This window comes from Hypomesus transpacificus, chromosome 13 (assembly GCF_021917145.1).
Source record: "Hypomesus transpacificus isolate Combined female chromosome 13, fHypTra1, whole genome shotgun sequence".
NCBI lineage: Eukaryota > Metazoa > Chordata > Actinopteri > Osmeriformes > Osmeridae > Hypomesus > Hypomesus transpacificus.
The window spans coordinates 10,286,306-10,310,869 of NC_061072.1; the positions used below are offsets into that span (position 1 = coordinate 10,286,306).

A 24,564-nucleotide genomic window follows, 5' to 3' on the forward strand; every position below is an offset into this window, starting at 1 on the left:
GATCAAAAGTATTGGAACAGATATACTTAAAACATATTTAAGTGAATAAGACTTAATATTTAGTTGCAAATCCTTTGCTTTCAATAACTGCAGCAAGTCTGTGACCCATTGACGTCACCAAACTTTTGCATTCTTCCTTTTTGATGCTTTCCCAGGCTTTCACTGCAGCCTCTTTCAGTTGTTGTTTGTTTTGTGGGGTTCCTCCGTTCAGTCTCCTCTTAAGCAGGTAAAATGCATGCTCTATAGGGTTTAAGTCTGGAGATTGACTTGGCCAGTCTAATACCTTCCATTTCTTGCCCCTGATGAACTCCTTTGTTGTTTTGGCAGTGTGTTTTGGGTTGTTATCTTTCTGCATGATGAAGGCTCTGCCAATCAGTTTGGTTGCATCTTTCCTTAAATTGGCAGACAAAATGTTTCTGTAGACTTCCGAGTTCATTTTGCTGCTGCCATCATGTGTTACATCCTCAATGAAGATTAATGAGCCCGTCCCAGAAGAAGCCATGCAAGCCCAAGCCATGACATTACCTCCACCGTGTTTCACAGATGAGCTTGTGTGTTTGGGATCATGAGCAGTTCCTTTCTTTCTCCAAACTTTAGCCTTTCCATCACTTTGGTAAAAGTTAATCTTTGTCTCATCAGTCCATAAAACTTTGTCCCAGAATATTTGAGGTTCATCTCTGTACTTTTTGGCAAATTCCAGCCTGGCCTTCCTATTCTTCTTGCTAATGAGTGGTTTGCATCTTCTGGTGTAGCCCTTGTACTTTTGTTCATGAAGTCTTCTGCGAACAGTAGATAGTGATACCTTCACTCCTGCCATCTGGAGGTTGTTGCTGATCTCACTAACAGTTGTTTTAGGGTCTTTCTTTACAGCTCTCACAATGTTTCTGTCATCAACTGCTGATGTTTTCCTTGGTCTACCTGTTCGACCTCTGTTACTTAGTACACCAGTAGTTTTCTTCTTCTTCAGGACATTCCAAATGGTTGTACTGGCTATGGCCAATGTTTCTGCAATGGCTCTGATTGATTTTCCATCTTCTCTAAGACTCACAATTGCTTGTTTTTCACCCAAAGACAGCGCTCTGGTTTTCATGTTGTTTTCACCTCTGAATACAGTCTGCATAGACAAAACCTATCTTACCCAATCTGAACCTGAGTGTAGACATTCAGTGGTATTTATTGATTGAATAATGTATGTAATAGGACACACCTGGGCAACAAAACACACCTGTCAGTCACATGTTCCAATACTTTTGCTCACGTGACAAATGGGTGGGTTTGAACAAAAAGGTGATATTTTCTAATTTGTGCATCAGATCCTGATGTAAATACCTGGAAATAAAAGCTGAAACGTTGATCTCTGGTTTCACATTCATCGTTTGATGTCAAGCCCAAATGTTTTCAGTCTACAGCAAAAATAAAGGAATTGGCCTCACTGTTCCATTACTTTTGGAGGGCACTGTATGCCTTTGCATACAGACACAAAAAAGCGAGAGCCCTTGAGCTATCTTGGGTCTCCTGACCCCATGCTCTATACATGAACACACACACACACACACAGACAGACAGACAGACAGACAGACAGACAGACAGACAGACAGACAGACAGACAGACAGACAGACAGACAGACAGACAGACAGACAGACAGACAGACAGACAGACAGACAGACACACACACACACACACACACACACACACACACACACACACAAGGGCCTAATGAGCGCACACATGAAAATCTGGGACACAGGGACAAGAGTCTGCGAGGGGCTGGCGACTGTAATTAAACACAATGGCTGAGTTCTGGAGCGCGGAGAGGACAGGAAAGGAGCGAAGGGGAGGCACTGAGCAGAACAATGGTGCGCCTGTGGGCCAGAGAGGCCTGACTCAGAGTCCTGAGCACAACACAGGCTCTGATGCCTGCCCGCGGGGGGGGGGGGGGGGGGGGGGGGGGAGGGAGGGGGCTATACCATATAATCACCAGCTCTCTGCCCCTCAAACACTGACTGCACTTCCTCCCTCACGGGCAGTGTGTCCGATTCCAAACCCCACACAGTTAGCCACAAGCAGCACTGCACTTCATCGGAATCATCCCGGTATCCACCAACCCCAGCTTCCACACCGTGCTAGCTGACCTGACCGGTGTCGGAACCAAATGACCCCCCTCTTGTTCTGTCATAAAGGATGGGTTCTACAGCACACTAGCTACCCCTGTGGCAGTTCTGACCTCCACTCTGCTGTGGGTTTACTAAGAACTACAGTATGCATGCTGTCACCGGTCTGCAAGGTTAAGCGACACGTCACTTATCACGTGGTTTCCTTCTTTCCCCAGTCTGCTGGGGCTCTGGAGGAAGTGGAGGTAACGCAGAGAGAAACAGTCCAACGATCCGTCACCTCGCCCACAACACAAGAACAGCGTCTTGACCAAGAGCATGCTGATATCTCAGCCATCTGTGGCTTAAATAAGAAATCCTTTGAGCCAGGAAATGTTTTTATTCTATTCCCAGACTATCTTAATTTCAAGGGCTTGAAGCCTAGACTGCCAATGCAACAGAAAACAGGATCGTGGTTCAAGGGCACCTTGATCCACCAGCCACAATGAAGCTTATCTTGATGACCAACATCATGAGAAAGCCCCTGAATGGAGTTCCTTTGATCTTCACATTCCCAGACAAACATAATAAACACTAGGTGGTGGGTATGTGTCTCTGCAGTCAAAACATCTTAATAATGTAATGCTGTTTGGTGGGGTTGGAGCCCAAAGCTCTGGTGATTTCATTAAAGTTCTTATTATGCTGCTCGCTAGATTTTGTCTCAAAAGTCACAAGTGTGCTTTGGCCTTGCCCTTGTCCAGAGGAACCTCTAAAAGGATTGGTTAGCCAACCAAGAAATACCAGACTAAACAGGAGTTTGGTCTCAGAAAACAGATCTGCTAGTCTCCTTGCTAACAATAGCGTTATTTGGAGATAGCTGGAACAGCCAATAGGCTGGTGATTCTCTTATCAACACTGGCAATTCACCAGTGTCTGAATGACTCAGAACAGACTTCTATGGCCCAGTGCTGCTCTCCTGTTCTCTGGAAGGTTCAGGTCTAGGTTAGACCTCGGAGATCTGATTAACTTTATTCCCTATAGGTTATGGGTTGCAGCTGTGAAGCATATTAATAAGATTTCGCTGTCATTAGGGGAACGTTAACTGTATTAGCAGACGGGCTGGCGGTCAGGGGATTGGGGAGAGAGACAGAGAGGAGAGGGGAGGGCATTAAGGGTCTTCCACTGTCCAGTCCTTCAGAATCACAGACCTCTGTGTTCCCCCATGGGGTTTATTAGATTACAGCTTTCCAAGACCACATACACACACACACACACACCAGAGTAGAAACAGCAGACAGTCCTTACTGTGGATTGGTTGTCTTTCTATTGAATCTGTAGATTTGCGGTACTGCGAGCCAGAGCAGGCCACACACCAGCCCATTAGGAACTCTTTAAAGCCGGACTGCAAGACTCCAAATGGGAGGATGACGGAGCACAGGACGAATGGAAAGTGACTTGGCAATGGGTGTGTTTTGCCTGCTTTCAGTCCGACGTGGTCATGGCTCTCAAGCATATGTCTGACGGGAACTCTCAGATGGTGTCGAGCCCAGAGGAAGAACCCAGGGCCAGGTGTGAGCACGTGCGGCTGGGCTTCCCTTCGTTCTGTGTCAGGAATGTTGGTAAGCAGGGAGACACGCGCACGCACACGCGCACGGGATGCAGCGTCAGCATTCTCCAGTTCCTCTGGGGGAGCAGGAGGATTTCTTACCTCCCTGGGAAATCCTGCCGTTCACAGATCGGACGTCAGCAGAACCTGCCACCAGGACCCAGGCTCCTCCAAGCCTGCTCTCCACAGGCCCATACAAGAGAGCGCCTAGCAGGAGCTTAGCTCGCACCGGCGTTTACGTAGCGCTCCCGGAACGACAGCTGTAGGACCAATAACACGGCATTTGTGTTTCCAAAACACAGCGCGCGTGTGTGAGCGTTTAGGGGATGGAGAGGGGGGAGAGGGGGGGTGGAGGTCATGGGGCACGATGAAAACAAGGAACAACGGGCAGGACAGGCATTCTAACTGCAGATCAAGAGGTCGCCGGTTTGAATCCCCACCGTACGTTGCTTTGGATAAAAGCGCACAAACCCTCAAACACACACATTGAGAGGCTGAAATTGGGAGGACTACTCTGGAAGGAGAGAACATAGGGTAGCTAACCACACACACACCACACCCCTGTTGTATTCACCTGAATTACATCTAGCCTTCCACCCATCTTCTCTCTTTCTATAGGCTAGCCTTCTCTCTCTCACCCCCTCCTCCTCCTCTCCATATTGCTGCCACATGGTCTCCCTCTCCCTCTCATGTCTTCTTTGCTCTCAGCCAGTGAATACATCCCACTCCTCTTCTCTCCGTCTACCAGCACACGCCTTCCATCTCCCCCTCTCTATCCTCAGTTTTCTATTTATCTGCATCACCCTCTCATTCCCTTGCTCAATGTGTGTGTGTGTGTCTGTGAGAAAGAGAGTGTGTGTGTGTGTGTGGGGGGGGGGGGGGGGGGATTAAGACCCCCATCTGGCTGCGCTCCACCAAAGCTGCTGCTTGTCTGCGGTGAGTCTAGCATGCTGTCTGTCTCAGCCACATGTGTTACAGTGATGAGAGAAGAGGAGGAGGAGGGGGGGAGACTGGAAAGGAGAGCAAGAAGAGAGTAAAGAGCCTAAGACGGAGAGAAAGACAGATAGAGAAGGAGAGCGGGAGGGAAAGAAAGAAAGAGAGAGAGAAAAAAAAGAGAAGGGCACTGTCACCAAAGATGAGTCTCAATGCTTCAACCGGGTTAATGGGAACTGACTTACATCACTGTTACACAACCACTCCCCCTGTTCTGGCTCCACCAATCACAGCCCTCCAGGCCAGAAAACCCACCCCTTCCGTTGCCAGATTGCGTGGAGATTAAGGGGTTTTAGATCAAACTGAAAGCCTAATCTAGTTTTAATGTCACTGATTAGGAGAGTGAAACTCATCCAGTTACTGGGCAGTGTTGGACTTGTGAATTCTGAGAAATTGCTTACATTTGTTTTTAGATCAGTAAGCAAAGTTTGATCCTCAAAAGAAGAATTTTGGCCTAGAGCTTACCGTCTAAGTAAGATAAGCAAGATTCTGTGAAAAACAATTAAGGGTAACATCACTTCAACCAACATTTTGATGAATAGTGCTTTGCATTGGTCTGCAATAACTCTCCAATCTTCGAGCAAGACTGTTTTCTTAAGTCAAACACACACATAAACACTATCCCTGACAGATGAGGGCCCGGGGAGAAGTCGAAGGGCAAGGGGTGTGTGTGTGTGTGTGTGAGTGAGTGTGTGTGTGTGTGTGTTATAGATGCCTTTCTTGACTGGCCGAGGGTCTATCCTCTGAGGCAGGAAATGGCAATGTTTGTGCAGAACCAGAAGGGGGGCAAACACGCCAGGCTATGTATTAGGATGGATCATTGATGTTGTCTTTACGTATGGGTGAAGTGGGAGGGGAAGATACTTGTATGTGTGTGTTTGTGTGTGTGTGAACACAAGCCCTGTTTTCTTATCAGCCAGGTCTGGTTTAAATCAGCCAAGTCTCGCCCCCACCGTGTTCCCAGCCTCCTTCTCCAGGGGCCCAAGATAACTTCCCCTCGGTTGCCAGGTTTGTAATAATACACAAGGTTTTTCTATCACTGACGCACAGGCAGATGGAGGGAACGTGGAACATATGTGGACATAAGTAGAAGTTGGGGAGGAGGAGCGAGGCGGGAGAATGGGGGCGTGAGTTAAGATGGAAGGAGACACTGAGGGCAAAGAAAGCTGCCGTTTTTAGCCTGGCCTTGTTCAGCCGGGAGGGTTCGAGTCGGGGATGAGTTTGGCCAACATTTGGCACGGGGTGCAAATAACTCCTCTGACTGCGCCAAGCGGCGTACGCCTGTAACGTGTAGACAGGAACCCAGGCCAGCAGCTGCCACAGGGACGATGACTGACGTCAGGACCATGCATGCTGCCACCTGCCCAGGGGGACATTTGGAACGTGCTGATGTTGGAGAACACGGTGAAAACAGGACGCCGTGGGGGCAAAGGAGGGCATGCGGGTATACCAGGAGACTCCAGCAGGGGAGGCATGGAGGTGCTGGTGTTCACCTGTGTGGTTAAGCAGCTTTATACTTCAAAACAACGGAACATTTCTCGAACAGAAATACTTTCCCTGATGCCCAACACACTGCAAAACGTCCACTAGAAATGCAAAGGCATTGTTACCCCACACTGCCTACCTTCATGAAGCTCTATAGGCACGTTGCCGTGTCACTGCATAAACCATACAGTGGGGTTGACCCACATACAGGCTGGAAGGAGAAGTCTGTGCAGGGCTGAGAGACAGCTTAAGGAGTAGGGACTGTGACATGAAAGGCAAACATTTCAAAACGTTTCCAAATAAAAGCTGCTGAACGCAACTTTGTTTGTTCTGGAGTGTGCACGTTGACAGAGAGAGAGTCCATGTGTGAGGGAGATTGTGTATATGGGGGGTGGGGAGGGAGAAAGAGAGACAGACAAAGACAGGGAAAAAAAGGAGATGAGAGATTGGAAGGGGTGTTTTTCATCGGCAACTTTTCCTGCGAGGGAATTCAAAACCCTCCCATAGAGTAGCAGTGTTGCCTAGCGTGTAACACAGCTAAGGACACCAGATCTGAGGCAGGAGCCTCGACGCCCACAGATTCTCCTCCTCCTCGTGCACAAGCTACAGCTTTCATACGCAGACTGCGGCAGCTTACGAAAGAGCCTCATCAAACATTAAGAACTCAGCTTTTTTTCTTTTTAAAGATGAAGCCATAGGTTGGCCGAGTGTGCGTGTGGGTCTCCGTTCTCACAGCCGTCTGCAGTAGATCACCATGAGAGGATCAGTATGGTCGGCTCCAAGTCCATACCATTCTATCTAATAGAAAACCATATGCCCACCAAACCCCCCTTACATGCCTACTTATCAATCCTCATAAATATACCATGTTCCACCCAGCTCAAATGGACAGTTTTCCCGAAGTAGAGAGTTGAAATATTTATAAAGGCCGACATATGACAAAAACATACGTCAGCACGTGTCGTTATTCATTCGGCTTCATATTCACTAGACCTAACCAGGAGGAATAGCCCAATAGCCCAGCATCAGTCAGACAGACGCACACACACACACACGGGTCATGTGTTCGATAGCTTAAACATGCCACAGTGTTTGCTCTCCTCTTGATTTAAACAGAGAGGTTATCTGCCCATTGATATGGCCTAATCCTTTGTGACTGGCTGTATTGAGTGGCTCTGTTCTTCAGCGCATATTAAAGACCAGAGGAAGCAGGCCATGAATACAGACAGAAAGAGTTCTTTGCATAAGAGGGCTGAAGTGGGCTTGGGAGGGGCAGCGGGGGGGGGGGGGGGACTGAGAAGAAGAGACAGGGCAAAGAGAGAGCAAGAGAGACTCGTCAAGAGTCAGGAGCTGAGGAGCAGATCACCAGAGATGGGCTTTGTCATGTTAAACTCACTCTCTCTCTTCCCTTTTCTCCCCTCTCTCTCTCTCCCTGTTCAACACAATGGTCAATCACAGGGGAAAGGAATAGAGGCGTTTGATCTGCACTTCTGAGCTTGAGGCCTGACACTGACACTGAAGCTGGCCAAGGGGTTGAGAGTACAGTGTGTGTGTGTGCACCGTGTGTGTGTTAAGTACAGTGACGGGGCCAAAACCCCCCCACCCACCCCCCCGTGCCCCGTCACTCCAGCTGTCAGCATGAGTTAACGCTCATAGATAAAACACACAATATAGGCTATGCACAACCTCTATTCAAGTCCAAACAGCCCAGTCCACACTGCTCTCTACTGCGGCAACTACACACAGCCCGCGATGAACGGAACTGAAGTCTCTTCAAGTCACCACAAGTCCAACCTCAGGTTCAAGATGCGAGCCTACAGTTGCTGAGGTAAGAAGGAAAGAGGTATTGGAGGGGGGGGGGGGGGGGGGGGGGGGGGGAGGGGGGGTGGAGGGAGAGGGGAATGGCCCAGAGACTGTGCGCCTCTGTCCCACCAGGCTGGTCCATGCTGCAGAGTGACCTGAGGGGGGACTAGGTTAGTAGGTCAGCTCAGGGGTTAACATGCCCTCCAGAACCCTCAGAGACAGCTGACATATTTAGAATAGCCAGACAGGCAGAGAGTGAGAGAGAGGTAGGGGAGGGGGAGAGGGAGTGAGGGACAGAAGCTAATGTAACAACAACAGTATGCCATGTTGACTTGAACTCACAGGCAAAGAGTGGTCAGTGACCTGTTAGCCTACTGGTGAGTTACTGGTTTTCGGAACATCTCATCCCCAGCCTCACCCTGGAGCCCCAGCCTCATCCTGGAGCCACAGCCTCACCCCGGAGCCCCAGCCTCACCCCGGAGCCCCAGCCTCACCCTGGAGCCCCAGCCTCATCCCGGAGCCCCAGCCTCACCCTGGAGCCCCAGCCTCACCCTGGAACCCCAGCCTCACCCTGGAGCCCCAGCCTCACCCTTGAACCCCAGCCTCACCCTGGAGCCCCAGCCCCAGCCTCACCCTGGAACCCCAGCCTCACCCTGGAGCCCCAGCCTCATCCCTTAGTTAAATCCCATCGCTGGCACTGCTATCAGCCTCCTCCTCATTCTCACTAATGATGACTGATGGCACACATTTGATTCAGCTGTCTGCAGAGCAGTGTCAGGGGGGTTCTTAGCACTGGATTTGGCCAGAGTGAAGGGAGGACAGGGCGACCAGCAGGCTAATTTGTCTTTAGCGTCAGCGGCTAATGCGGAAAAACAGAGACCCCGGCCGCCTGCTAGGAGGCTAGGCTAGCTTCAGCCCAGAGACCAATGGTTGATGAGTGAGAGTCGCCACAGAAGCACAGGGGGATGTATCCAGAATTTAATGAAAGACATGTTTAGCTTCCTCTGTCAGTGTGCGTCTTGTTTTTACTTGTTGTGTGTGTGTGTGTGTGTATGTGTGTGTGTGTGTGGAATAGACAAGCGCCCCTCCCTCTGCAGACACTCATTTCCTGCTTGGATCCCTGACCTTTCCACACAGCCTGCAGGGAGCCATGTGATCCTGGATACGACTGATGCACACACACACACACACACATCATTTGCTCTGGTACAGCCGACCACCAATTGGTGTACTGCTTTGAAAGGACTGCGTAGCTTTCTTATAATCGCTCCCATGTGTGAGTGATGGCAAGTGTTTGGATCTGTGCGTGTGTCTATAGATAAGTCCACCTGTGGCCTCGGGTGAGAGGCCTCAATATGAGCCCTCCTAGGGCCCTGTTAACCTGCTGGTCTCCTCGACTGACCTGACCCTCACCGTTTGACATGAGTGTGTGTGTGTGTGTGTGTGTGTGTGTGTGTGTGTATGAACGACAGCAAAAACTGGGTGACACCCGAGTGTCCCTACCTCTCCCAGTTAACTCTGTCCATTAAACCAAGTGGCTCATGCATTATTTAGGCAGTTCATATGTATTATTCAGGGAAAGGCGGCCTGTCAAAAATAGTGACACAGGTAGATTAAATGGTAAATTAATTGGAAGGAAGTTTGCAGGCAGTTTTGGTGTGGTGTCATATGGAGTCCAGGACCATCTAACCATACAGTTGCTGCTCAAGCCATTAGCCCTATGCGATATCCGAGGGGGATTTAAAAAACATATGAGCATGTAGAGTATAACCTGGGAGGGTGGTGAAAAGGGAAGATGGAGGGTGGGCGGCCAAAAAGAGAGACAGCGACAGAGGGAGAGGAGAGATGAGAGAATGTACAGAAGCCAAAGCAAAGAAAACCTGATTCTTTTTAGACCGAGTCAGTGGATAATACGGAGGAAAGACGCTAACTGCGTTTGCAATTCAAATGCAGTTAGCGAGTGATGGACCCGAGTATTGTCACGAGCGAACGAGAGAAATAGGCCAGGCAGAGCACTGAGAGTGTGAAGGGAGAGAGAGAGGGAGAGAGACAGAGAGAGACTGAGAGAGAGAGACTTAAAGAGAGAGAGACTGAAAGAGAGAGAGACTGAAAGAGAGAGAGAAAGAGAGACAGAGAGAGAGAGAAACAAAGAGAGAGACAGAGAGACTGATAGAGAGAGAGAAAGAGAGACAGAGAGAGAGAGAAACAAAGAGAGAGACTGATAGAGAGAGAGAGAGACTGATAGAGAGAGAGAGACTGATAGAGAGAGAAAGAGAGAGACAGAGAGAGAGAGAGACAGAGAGAGAGACAGACAGAGAGACAGAGAGAGAGACAGATAGATAGAGAGAAAGAGAGACAGAGAGAGACAGAGAGAGAGAGAGAGAGAGAGAGAGAGAGAGAGAGAGAGAGAGAGGGCTGCCTGCCTGCTTGCCTGGTGTGTAGGCGTGTGTCCTGGGGGATCTGGGATGCTAATACAGTTATTAAGCCTCTCCACAGCAGCCCGCTCCACCTCCCCGACCCCAGCCTGCCAGGAAGCGCCGCTCCACAATGAGATCAAACAGCCCCCAAGTAGGCCGGGTCAGGGGGAGCGGGTGATTGGGCTCCCCGCTGCACAGTCAGGAGAGGTGGGGTTTGAGGGGGGTTAGTCAAGCCCTGGGGGGGTAGGGGGGGGGGGTGACTCCCTACATGATTTGCAGAAGGGGAAAGAGGGGGAGGTGATCATTGTACTGTCAGCTGTTTGAGATTCCCATGCATCTGCCTGATAGCGCAGGGTAGTGGATCCTTTCTGCTTGGTTCAGCCATGCAGGAAGGGTGAAGTACAAAGTCGGATGTAGACAACCCTTTCATTAGCTGCCAGGGAATCCCCCCCCCCTCTCTCTACACCAGTACGGGGTGTGGCTGAGCGAGGGGATGAGATGTGGCATGGGGCTAATCGCTGCATTACACCCAATCCATAATTCACACAGAGAGGTAAGGGAAGATTAGCACTTGCCACCGCCCTTTAGGGTGAGTGCATTTGGGCGGCCATGCAGATGGCACGCACTCCTGTGCAAGGTGACAAGTGATAAGAACAGGGGCTCCACTGTGGCTCCCATTCAGCTGTTCCACATGAGTTCAAACGTCCTCCATTTTGAGGACGTCCTCATAATCCGGTTTGAAAAAGGAACTCTTGGCGGGTGAAATGGCACCACGGGCTGCGGAACTAAGAATGATTAAGATGTTGTGTGGCTTTAAACCTCGCTCGTCACAGGACTCAAAGCGAGTGGACAAAAGGAGGGAGAAAAGGAGGAATGAAGACAGACACTGTAACATGCTAAATGAGACGGTGGGTATCGGTTATTCTGTAGGAGGTTCAGTTTACAGATAAGCCTGTTCACCTTGACTGGAGCCTTGCCAAGTCGCCATCAGTCGCTAACAGACAACTCAAATAATATGAGTCATTGTGCAAAGACTTGACTCTTACACCTGCTCTTTCTATCCCTTTCCCCCTTTCTCTCCTGGTTTTGTTCAAAGAATAAAAGGGGGAATAAACCAGGGGCCAAAAGACATGAAATCCTCTGAAAGGCTCCAGAGAGGGAGGATGAGCGTTTGAAAACACCAGCTCTCTGAAAGCCCTCCTTTTCTCTCTCTGTATCCATGTCATTCACTCTCTCCCTACCTCCTTCCCTCCATCCCTCCCTCCCTCCCCCTCTCTCCACTTACGGGTGCTGACAGCACAGAGAGTAATTCAGAGCTGTATTGCGCAACGGCTACAGCACTGTGTGCAGAAGGTTTCACACGCATGGCGTCACTGGGGGGGGGGGGGAGATCCCGTCAGTGTTGCACTGAGACGGGCGACTGAGCTAACTGCTGCTACTCCCACACTGACCTAGTGAGGTTAGCTGTCTAGCAGGCTAAGCTGCTCACTCGCTAGAGTTCAAACAGGTGTCACCTATTCGTGGTGACACGATTACTGGATGCCTGAGGTAGAGAGAGAGATACAGAGGGAGAGAGAGAGAGTGTTAGGCACCCTGTCAATTTCTCAGCTTAGCCTATTGGTCTCTCTTGAAACATCAACAGCAACTATAATTGCAATTAGATCGTTTTGCCCTTAACAAATGAAAAAAACTCATCAACTCATCTAAGATGATAGAAGTCAATGGGGAGCCAATAAAATGACAACTTCAGAAGAAAAAAAATTTTTTATTTGGCCACAGAGCGGTACAATCCTAAAATACCCATGAAAAATCATCTTTTGGCTTATTTAACGTGAGCCGAACTGCCTCACAAATACCGTCCCCCCCTCTCTCCTACCCCCTCCCTCTCTCTCTATCTCTCCCGCCCTCTCTCTCCTCCCTCCCCCAGCCTTCGTCTGTCCCCCCTAAAATAACAGAATCTCAACCCCCCATGGTGCGCTCAGCACAGATGCATAATCCCCACCAAAATAACAGTTGTACGCAAGGAGAGGCCTGGAAGAGAGAAATGGACAGAGACTGGGGGCGGGGGGGGGAGAGAGAGAGAGAGGCTCTTCTGTCCACCGTTCACTTCAGAAATGTCTCCACTCGATGTGCTTGAAACCCTTCAGACAAGCCTGTGTACATCCATCTCAAGTCCCATGGCAAAGAGGCTGCAGCACCAGGGTTTGGACATGATTCTTCCTCAGGACAATACCAGGTCCTCAGTATCTGGCGTGACCACTTCATTATTGGGATATATGTACCACGAGGCACTTTTCACAACACTGCACCAACAATGGTCTCGATAAGTCACAAGCCCTCACCATTCTCTCCTACGCCTATGGTGAGACAGATAGACAATACACTCATCTCAAACCAAGAGGGCCTTTCAAGTGCCATAGCTCAGTATTTCTATAGAATGCTCTCGTTGCGGAGGACAGGGTATCCAGGCGTGTCTGGGTCTCACCTCTCCTAACCCGCACGTGTTCAGAGCTGCCCAGCCAGAGGGAACCTCTCACTTCACACAATACCCAGACTAATATCCTAAACACAGAGAGAGAGAGAGAGAGAGAGAGAGAGAGAGAGAGAGAGAGAGAGAGAGAGAGAGAGAGAGAGAGAGAGAGAGAGAGAGAGATGGGGGGGGGGGGGGGAGGGGGGGGCACCAGCCCTGTGAAAGCCCAGACTCTCTCCTGCATGCTGTCATATCCATCACCGCTGGAGGAGGGGAGGAAATACCAGACTCTTCTATAGGTGTACCTCTTTATTCCCTGTGTCTCCACCTTTGTCTCTCTCTCTCTGTCTCCTTCCCTCTTTTCTCCCCCCCCCCCCCATCCCCCACCTCCCAGAGTGTCTCACCCGTCTTTTAAAAGGCCTCTTTCCTTCTTTCCAACCTCCAAAACCTCTCTGGTTTCCCAGGTGGGCCTTTAAGCCTCGTGTCAGAAATATGGAGGTGACGGCAGGCAGATAATGAATAGGGCACGATAGAGGAGGAGGCTGTGGGTGGCTGAGGCCCGTCACCTCCAGACTAACTGAATAGGTCACTCTCCAGACAGGACTGGATGGAGTCAGACCAGGGATGGATGGGAGGAGGGGGGAGAGGTGAGAAAATGACAAGCATAAAAGAGAGACAATAAGGAGATCTAGTAACACGAACCAGTAATTCACACAATAGAGGGGCTCATCTTCCTATAACACCAACTAGCTAACTCAGCCACACACACACACACACACACACACACACACACACACACACACACACACACACACACACACACACACACACACACACACACACACACACACACACACACACCCTGACAACCAGGAGGATTCAGTTCATAACTGTAATGAGATCCATCTGGGGACAGAAACTTGATGTCACTCAGAGGAGTTCTGTAGGATGAGAATAAATACACATGATTAGGAGAATAGCCTTTAAATAGGCTAAGCTCCCGCCTGTTTCTCAACCACTTTAGTTGACCTACTCAGAAATACTCAACTTAGTACTCACTTGGATGAGGTTCAAGCACACGTGGTAACACAAGGCTATTTTCAGACAAACACAGAAATGTCAGTCTATGATATGCGGAGCCTAACCTCTTCCCCATTAAGGATCCATTTGTGGTATTTGGTGCGGATGTCCCACTCCTAAAATAGGAGGGCATGCTATTGTGTGTGATAAAGGACAACAGGGGTACATGACGGTGGCCAGGATGTGATACAGAGAGAGGAAAGAGGATGGGAGATTAAAGAGAGAGAAGAGAGGGAGATGGAGAGAGAAAAGGCCCATAGTGCCACTCTTAAGTGCAGGTTATCTGGCACCATTACTGATGAAATAAGCGAACATTCCATGTAATTGTTACCAACATGGAGGAGCAGAGAAAAAAAACACTGCAGGAAAAAAATGAAGAGAGTATTAGGACAGAAAACCATTAAAGATTAATAACCGTGTCTGACTGCTAGGCTATAGCTTACCATCTAGACGGCAGTGCCAAGGAGCGTGCCACAGAACTGAGAGGAAAAGGGGAGAGAGAAAAAATGGTTCGGGAATGAAAATGCCTCGCAGATGAAATCTCGAGGTGATAAATGTGCTCAGGTTCGATACCCAGATGAATTTATGCGTGTTCCATTACAAGGGGGTGTGGAGGAGACATGAAGATGGGGCGGAGGACAGGAGGTGAAGAAAAAGGAGAGAGAGAGAGTTATTGAGAGGACCACCATTCTAGGAGACCTCCCTCACATTGCCTGTAGTCAGCCAAGCAGAGCACATTGCCAACAAACCATCTGTAGAGATAAGTAAAGAAGTGATTACAACAGGCCAGGCTCCATTTCTGACAGTCCACACTTGGGTGCCCCCATACAGACGAATTGATTTAAATGAAGAGGCTATGACTATTTTAGGGAGTCAAAACCGCCCCCATTCCTTTAACCTGGACCATTTCAATCACCACCACCTCCTGGTCTCGTGTGTAGAAACAGGGAAAATGTCATTATTGATAGCGAGATTACAGCCCATTGTCACAATGTCTGCAATCACCAGTCTCCTTTAAGCTGGGATGAATCAATGACACCGCCTGGATCTCTTCTGTCTGCTCTGCTTTGTTCATCAAAGTGGGCTTTGCAGAGTAAACCCACCCTTGTTTGGGGATTTAGCGTCGAAGCAAGCTTGCGTACACCACTCCAACTGCTGCCCTCCAAGCCTGTTCCCTCCACAAACAAGCTGGGGCCTGTTGGTGGATAGAAGCATGTGTGTTTGTGTGTGCGTGTGCGTGTGGGTGTGTAAACATACAGCCCCGAGAAATATGCTGAATATCAGACACTCAACATTGAATGATTCTGCATTGTGCCACCCACAGCACATAAAAGCCTGAAGTCAGCTATGTCATTGTTTTCGTACGTGACGCACATGCTCAACCTCTGGCAATACCCAAGGTTGATGAGCCACACCCCGATATTTATATCACGTGCGACCCCCGTCGCCTATGGTAACCTTAATCTGCAGAACACCTTGTGCCGGCTCAAAGAGGATGCGAGCGTTTTTTTTTTTTTTTATAAATGACGCGTCACATTAAAGCGATGACTGCTTTGAAGGTTGACGGTAGGGTGCCATTTTGGGAGGGAGTGATGGCAGCTTGTGGAACGCTGCCCCGCGGGCTCTCCAAAGAACGATGGCGACGGCTGAACTCTGCTCACCTCGGCTGCCATTTCAAACATACCTTGACGACACTGAAGGTAATTGATGTTCACCTGAAGGTGAAAGTGCCCCCCCCCCCACCACTCACCCACCACCCTTCCTTTCCCCGCCATCTGAGGGACTGTAAATCTCTAACTCTATTGGCTGACAGGGCACAGACACATGGCTGGGGCTCCGCCCTCAGGTGTGTGTGTGTGTGGGGGGGGGGGGGGTCTGAAGCTGTCCATCCATCCAGCCTGTCACCTCAGGTTAAGCTCTACACCCCAGGAGAAAAGGGCCCCATCCCTGAAAGCGCTAAAAGGTGTATGGACATGAGCAGGTATGCTGAGCAGAACATGCCAGGCTAGGTGACTCAGCACTGGCCCAAAGTACATGAACAAACTGCCCAATGCCTTTGAAGATGGCAGAGAGCTCAATTTGAATGTGGCCAAGTTCCATTAAAAAGAATGCACAACAAGAGGAAGTACTCCCACAAGCTTGGATGCAGAAAGGGAATGTTAGTGTTTGTGTGTATGTTTAGGAGCAATATGCCTGTCTTGTTTGAAACTCTGAATTGCTGGGCATGTGCCTAGCCCAAACAGATCAGCCGCAGTTTCCATGTTTTACGAGAAAAAGAACCGGCACACTTAGAAGGCGGTCTCGCTCGCTTCGTCTGCTTCTCAGGGCTCTCCTGCCCAGAGCAGAGAAACCCCCCCCGCTTTACACTGCCATCAGCAAACAGACATTTTCCTGAGTTCAATCCTGAAAAACTCCAATGTCCCCACCCCCACCCCAACCATCAGCCCCTTCTTACCCTGACCAACATAGCTTCCGCTGTTACGGTCCTTAGCTTGTTGGAAAACAATAAAATACCATCTGTTTTTTGTACGGCGCCCTCCCCCCACCGAAAGGCCTTCCGCACTTAAAACACCACGAGTCAGATTAGAGTCCCAGTAACTAACCCCGTCCAGCGCTGGGACATCAGAGCCCACCAGACAGCTCAGTCTAGGGAAGCGATTCAAAGCTGGCCTCGGTACGCTGGCGCGCGTCTCCCTGTGTGAACACCATGGATCCCCGAGCGGGACAGCCTGGGAAGGGAAATGTGGACAGGACCACCGCATGTCTCCCCTTGACAACAAGCCCTCCCTTCCCTCGGCCTCTGGCCCCCAACGAAAGTGTGTGACAGTCATGTGAACAAGGCCACGCACATTCCTTTATGCATGAGCCTGTAATTGTTGTAGGGATTGCGGCAGACTGTTGCGCTCTTCGAGGAGAGGAAAGCACGTGGAGTCAAGTTAGTTTGGCCAGGATTGGGACAGGTTTTTTTTTTTTTTTTTTTTGGGGGGGGGGGGGGGCCCGCTGGTTCAACTGCAATATAGACAAACAGATGACTGGAGTTGTTGTTGTTTAGGCTGGACAGTTGGTGCTGACACAGCTATAACCAGAACTATGCTCACTGGAGAGATGCTCCTTTTTCAGAGCAAAACAATGGAATGGGTTAGGGATGAATCTGGAAGGCAAATTTTGAAGTGCATTTCCAAGCCCTTAAGTTTGGGGCCAGTTTCCCTTTGGTAAAGATGTCATTGAGAGCATTCAGTGCAGAGCAGACTTTTGAAAAGCCTTCTAATGCCTGACTAGCCTAGACCCGACGTGAAGAGTCTAAACGTTTAAAAGGCATACAAACAAACAACAGGATCAACGTAATGGGACAAACTCAGCTCCTAGCTACAATTGGATCTCTTCCAGAACCCACACACAGGGTGACAGTAGCATGCCATGGCACTCATGTCTATAAAGTTCACTTAAAAAGAGGCAGATGAAAAGATGCGGGGGGAAAAAAAGCAACAGAAGGATAATTCCAGCAGCTGTTTAAAGGCCAACTCTTTCTGGTTTGGATCTTTTCCCTAAAAAATAAGATTTTTTTTTTTAGCTCTTTTGTTGTTCAGCCCCGTGACCCAATAAGCGCTTGCACTCCACGTGATGACACTAAACACACACAATCTTTGTGCAAAATGTACTCTCACATTTTTCTATTTGTATTCAGGCACAGATTGCCCCTTGACTCCTCCAACGATAACAGCAATATGAATCAGAACTGAGGACCAGGTTTCTCCTCAGCGTCCTCTCCTAACCTCCCATCCGCTTCCTCTACTAGCCCTTTACAGATGAGCTCACATGGTTTGAATCAATGCTGCCATTAGAGCTACTCTCTGGGCCAATGTGATAAGAGTGAGAGGCTGAAGCCTAGCTTGTAGGGAGGGGGGCTGGGTCCAATGTAGAGCGTTGCTTTGACCCTAAAGATTTGACCAAACCAGCCCAGCAGCCCAGATGAAATACCCGTCTCCTAAATGGGTTGGGGGAGGCATAGAGAGGACTGCATTCCAAAACAGACAACAGTTTGGGTGCATTTGTCACTACTCTGATGCATCATCATTCATCTCTTTTCATCACAGATTGTTTGATAGAGGGCAGGAAATGAAAGACTTAGTTGCTCCTTTCCCCTATCATTCAGCTGTAATCAAAAAGGGAATGCAGACCGTAAAGGTCTGTGGAGGCACAGAATAGAATGGCCTAATGCTTCTCTGTTGATGCAGTGAAATCATCAAAAATCTGTAGAAATACTTAAAGTGGCCATTTCTAGTCCTGTAGTGGTTCTACACTAAAATAATTAGAGGTTCTGGTGAACAGAAACTAGTTTTAGTATATTGTGGATGTTATGCTGATTGGAGTCCAAACTAAAAGAGAACATTATAGCCCAAAAATAATTTAATAACACTGTACAGTGTTACTGCAATAAAGTAAAAAAATGTATAATAATCCTAAAGGAGGTCAATATTTTAATAATAGCTTGGATTACGACCTCATCACGGCTGATTCATCATCAATAACTGTGTTTAAAAAACAATCTACATTTACCTATCGACATATCGACGTATCACGGCCACATGTTTTGAGTAATAAGATAAAACATGATGCTGGTGATTGTTACAGATGCCAGTGGATATGCCAGCAGGAGAGTTTGATCTGATTTGCGCTGGCATACCTTGCATAAACCTTGTGTTTATTAAGCAAACATTCCAAGAATGTAAAGACTTATAGCCTGCATGCGATAGTTATTAGGCTTTCTTAAGGTCACTAAAAAGATTAAACTTCTTCACAGGTTATAAAAGACAAGGATCCAAAAGTGGGTCAACTACTTGAATAGATAATGCAGTTATGGTGGCCGTGTTAATAATGTAGTAATTTCGTATGGGCGGCACAGGCTTATACTACTGCAGATTTTAGATTCGTTCACAAATGTTTATTAAATCAATTAAATGTGTCTTGTTATAATAATAAACACAAAAATAATCCTTAATGTATCGATGAACTAGCGCGCAATGAGAACAACAAAACTAGAGCGCATGCACTCGGTGGCCCGTGGTTCTTTTCCTTTTCTTTGTTTTTTTTTACAAACATGAACATTTAGCTCAGAAAAAAAACAGACATTGTTATGGCGAGAAGGGGTTTGTGTCAACCTAATAAACGACCAATTAGTAAAATGAAGTTAACGAGGCAGTGAAAATGCCACCTACAGTGATTCGAGCCGTTCCAGTGTTGATTTCTGATGGACGTGCTGTACGGATGGGGCGCTCCGGGCACAAGTCCTTTCTCCGGGATAAGGCATCCTCTGCTCTGGTTGTAGTAATCCATCATTAAAAACGGGTTCGGACTGGGATTCAGTCCCACTACGTCCACACTCTCATACATCATTCGTAGTCTGAAAGCGCAGGGATTATTGTCAAAAAAGGGAAATGTCTGCGCGCAAGGATTTGGGCAGACAAAATGTGTGCGTAGCCCACAGTGGTTTTGGGCTTAACAACAGCAGAGGTAGTACAAATAGTTAAAAAGGAAAAAGATGCGATAAATTTGAAAGAAACTAAATAAATCCGTCCAGACACAGTGCTCTGGATTCTGAGTCTTATTGTGTGGCTAATCAAAGACAGGGCTTCAGGCTATAGCCTTTTCAATGTATGGATTAATCACCCGCATTCCATTTGAGAAAGAAATCATTCAAAAGAATAGTCAACATGATGGTTCCAAAGGATAGCTCGGAATGAACCGGATGGTTCGTTTGATCGAAAACGACCCAGATAACTTCTGCGAGATTGATCAGTCCATTCGGCCTTGTTTAAATGATAAACTTAAATCCTCAGCAAAATACAAAATCTTCTCTTGTAATATCCTTAATCTTCCAGACAATTTCAACAGCCATGAAGCGGATTCAGAATGGCAACAGAGCTGTTGTAGAGCTGAAATGCATTCCGCATACTTCCAGCTCGTCCTCTGGGATAAGGAAGATTGTCCCGTTTGCGCTCCTGCCTTGGGTGTACGACCAGACTCGCGGTCCACGGTTTCACTTATTCTACAGAACACAAAAAATGCACGACGCTTCTCCGTATCTTCTATTTTGTCCTATAATTTTCTAACGTCCAAGTTTGCACAAGATACTTAGTTCGCCTTGTTTGTGTTGAGAGAGAAACCGAATTCATTCCCACACTAATTGTGGGGATCATGTTCTGCAGAATGTGACAAGGCACAGCAGCTGGGGCTTTGGCCCCACCTCCAATCGCTTCTCTTTCCTCACTCCCTTTTCATCCTGGCTCCTCCCATATTTAACTCTTTGGTGACATTACCCAACATAGTGAGACGTCGGACATGGGCAAATCCGCAAATCCACTAGGCTACCGCACGTCCAAAGTGAGAACAAAAATATTGGACGACTCGATTCAAGCCTAATTAAACAAACAAATACAGCTTTGCAGACTATTTATGAATACATTTTAAGAATAAAACAGTGAAACAATGAAACAATTTTCACCATACTGTTTCGTTTTTCTAGAGATTCGTCGTCTTTTGAGCTCCTCCTTTCAACACATTTGACCCCTCTCCCGTGCTCTCTCATCGTTCAGTACCCCTCCGATTTTTTGTCCCCCAGTCGCTGTCTCGCTAATTTGCCTAATGCTATGCGGCTGAACTTTTCTTGAACCCACGGAAGCAGGCAGCCTCACCTCCAAATGACCCACAAGCTGACTTGGATTCGCCTCTTTGCAATTCTCGTCCGACATCATTCCAGGTCTCCCACCTTGTACACCCGATATTACACAATCACACTTTCCTCAAGTGCAGGCCACTGAACCAACTGAGATTCATCCTGAACTGAAACTCCAACCAGCCAGCTCGCAAAAACAACCTTGCGAACTTTTCTTGTGACTGTTGAAGTAGCATTGAAACTTTATCATAGCATCCAACAAGCTCAGAAATAGAATTTTGGTATTTGATGAGTTTAACTCTTTCCTAACTTCTCTACAACATCGCAAGCAACAGTGTTGCAACTTGGAGAAGCTCACAAACTAACCTTTTGGATAAACTCCCACAACCCCCCCACACATACACTCTTTTAGGAGTAGGAGCTCACTGTTGGTAATATATCCCAGCAGCATCTGACCCTCCACTGGAACCCCAGTCCAGAACCGGGCCATACCAAGGAGGAGTAGAGAGGGAGGGGTGTCAGGGTCAACAGCAGGAGAGGTTGTGGCCTGAGTGCTCCCCCACTGACTGTGAAACTTATTTAATGGAGGGCCCAGACTGTTTACTCTGACTGATAACGCCTCAGTGAAGGAGCAGCCCTGTTCAGATAGCAGGGAAGAAATTCCTTAACAGGATTAGGTCAGTGAGTAATGGGTGTCAGAAAATGCTAATTTTCTGACTTTGTTTTTGTTTGTAGGGCCAACTCATTTTACAGTGGGCTGTGATTGCACAGCAAGACTATGGGAGATAATGGATTGTTGATCAGTGCTTATCACAGGGAGATAGCCAGACCAAAAGGCCCGGAGAATTCCTTTCCATGGCCTTTTCTGGGAGTCACATTTCCCGGGAGACATGGACAGGAACAGAAGTTGTTGCCGAGGGAAGTGACTTCTTCAAAACGTGACTCATCATTCTGGATCTTTGCAGGCGCCAGGCCACTTAATGGCGATCGTTTTTCGGGGCTTACAGAGAGAGGGGGACGAAGGGGAGGGGGGAGTGAGAAGAGGGGAGGTGCTCTGATCTTTTCACCATGAGGGTATTACATCACCCTAGGGGGAATGAGGGCACTGGAGGGGTGCCAGGAAGTGCCTAGTCATATCGATGCCCTCTGGTAGACCCAGGACTGCAGAGCTGCTAGTTGTTTTGACATAAGAAGGTGAGAGAGTGGTTGGTGACACACACACTGAGTCAAGTATGGGCAGCTAGAAGTCAAGCGAATGTGGTCAGTGGCTTCTGAAACAAGGCAGCCACCATGTGTACAAGAGGGGGAGGGAGGGAGGATGGGGGTAACAGTGCCAGCCGGCTCAAATACACCAGCACTGCTTCGTTAAGCTCCACACTGCTGGGAACATGGAAAACGACTCTAGCACAAAGCTGGCCAAAGAAAGATTGAGTGTGTGTGTTTGTGTTTTTTTGCCTAAGTAACCTCACTGCAGAGAGATAGGGAGAGAGATAAAGGGAGAGAGAAATTGAGGGCAGGACAGACTGGGTGGGAGGAAGGAGAAAGAGATAGAGAAGGAGAGAGATAGAGACCTTCGCTACACGGCTCACATGGCCCTGGCTTCAAAGTGCTGTTACCCAGGCAAGCTGATAGAAAGGCTTGATTAGAGCACTATTGAGGCACTCGGGCTTCGCAGAAATAGCCTGTTAGGTAAGTGAAAATAATAGAGGGATATTATGAGGGTAAATACAATGTCCTTGATTAGGGGGAGGGCTGGAGTGGGTGAAATGGGGGGGGGGGGGGGGGGGCTGAGGGAGTGGAAGACAGGTTTAGAAGGGAATTCAAAGAGCTTTATGAGAGAGGGAGGAGAGGAGATTGTGGCCTGGGCCCTCAGGGTGTCAAACTATTTTTACAGCCCCCTCTCTCCTAGCCGCAATCTAGGGTGTTAGGAAGCAGTAAAAAGTGGTCCCTCACCATTCTACTTAAGTAGACAGGGCCTACAGGTTTGAACAAACAATAGGCCGTAATGTCATTTGGCTTATGGAGGTAGTGGAGGTGGGGGTCCATCTGCAAACATGCTTGTGCTCAGCGAGTGTAGCAACCCTTACACAAAATAAGGCTGTTTATAGTGTTGTTAAATGAACTCTGGAACTCCTGAAACTAAAACGGCAACATCTGCAATCAGATGTCCCTTGATACTGGTGTTCTTGCTCTTTGGAGATCTGTCTGCAGCCAAGCTCACTTCCTGTGCAGTGAGATCTTTCTGTAAGCAGATAGCGCAGACTAAAACAACACAAGTCCATCCCAAAGTTGGGGAGAGGTGACACGTCGGGGTTGGACATGCCTGGGGTGAACTGGGTAAAGGGGAAACTGGGCTACGAGAACCAGACGGGCCAGTCAGTGCCTCTCGGTCTGAGAGCATGTGAGATGCACCTAGGTCTATCTACTGGCCAGATAAGGTCGGACATGACTGAGTGAGTCCAGCTGGGCCTCAATTTAGATCTCCCATGGATTCTACTGACTAACAAACACAATCCCCCCCCCCCCCCCCCATCCTCCCCAAATCCTTTCCTCCTTCTCTCCCTCTTCTCCCGCACGTGCCAACACATGGTTAATACCAGCACACAGACTTAGCGGCCATCAGATCGGAGGGCAAGCCTCCGCAAAGCTTTCGATCTTTCCTTGGGTCTCATGTGCAGCCGTGATAAGCCGGAGCCGCGGAGGAGTCGGAGAGAAGAAGAAGAAGGGATTTGAAACGAGGAAGTTGCGCCCTCCTTGGTCTTTGAAGAGACAAGGAGTGCGAGCCGGAGAGGCGCAGGCTCCGGGTTCTGACGACGGAAGCTTTTCGCAGTGAGGATGCACGCTGTCTGCATTTCTGGAGTGTTTTCCCATGACTGCAGCTCACAATACCTAATCCTTCTATCCCTTCACTCGCTCACCCATGGTCTGCTGTGCCAATATCCTCCTGCCATTCCCTAACTGTGTGTGTGTGGGTGTGCGCATTTCTCTATTTCTATGTCTGTCAGTCCCAGGTGTTTTCAGTCCGTACCTAACCCTCAGTGGGCCCAGTGACATTACTGTTATCGCTCTGTTCCCCGACTGCCAGCCGTGTGTGTACGTGTGTGTGTGCGTGTGTGTGTGTGAGTGTGTGTTTACACAGCTGGTATTCTGCAGCCCGTGCAGGCAGCGCCAGCCAAAAACAGCAGCTGTGCTGCACGACGGTGAGGGGATGTGTAAGAGGGCCCAGCCCTGCTGTGGGAACAAGCCACAGTACCGATGGATATCACCACTGCACTTCCACCTCCCCTGAAGGATCCACCAGAGCCAGGCTGGAGGGTTCAATCCAGTCGGGAGATCTACATCCGTGAGCTCAGCTCACACAGTGTGTGTGTGTGTGTGTGTGGTGGGTGGTGTGTGTCTGTGTGTGATGTCTGTGTGTGTGTGTGTGTGTGATGTCTGTGTGTGGTGTCTGTGTGTGTCCACATCTCCCTGTGCATGTCTGAGTGTCTGAGCAGGACAGTCTAAAAGGTTTTTAGAGGCTGCAGGGAACTTTGTCGCCCCCCCCCCCCCCCCCCCCCCCCCCCCATGTCATTATCCCTTTAATGTCCCTCAAACAGCACATCCTGGCATTTATGGTATAGGCCTATCTGCCCATAAAGCCTTTTATTGTTTGGCTGGAGCTCTATGGTGGCTGTAACCTGCTTTCCTATTTTTATGGGGACCTTCACTATATCACCGACAGGGAGGACAAAGCCATCTGACATTGGTGTTTACCAAAGTATCCAGAGCCCATAAATCCATCCTGGAAATACCCCGAAACCCCTCCACTGACTCCTGGAGAACTCTAGCTTGTTGCTAACTTCAAGTCAGACAGGGGCCGTATTGGATATTGCAGAGGAAAAAAACATACACACAGATGTTTAGCTTTTCCCTCCCAAGCTGGATAGAGAAACAGGGCCATGCTTAT

General features: G+C 48.7%; 1 protein-coding gene across 4 annotated transcripts in view; it reads right to left on the reverse strand.

Moving 5' to 3' along the window:
* Positions 1 to 22,102, reverse strand: part of LOC124475470 (retinoic acid receptor alpha-A) — a 38,542-nt gene extending 16,440 nt beyond the window's left edge. For 2 of the 4 annotated variants that reach the window (XM_047032107.1, XM_047032106.1), the window contains exon 1: positions 19,162 to 22,102. In XM_047032107.1, coding sequence (XP_046888063.1) covers positions 19,162 to 19,339 — 178 coding nt within the window. In that variant the 5' untranslated portion in view covers positions 19,340 to 22,102. The remainder of the gene's footprint in view (positions 1 to 19,161) is intronic. The other 2 variants (XM_047032109.1, XM_047032108.1) reach the window with 1 other exon arrangement.
* Positions 22,103 to 24,564: the final 2,462 nt, after the last annotated feature.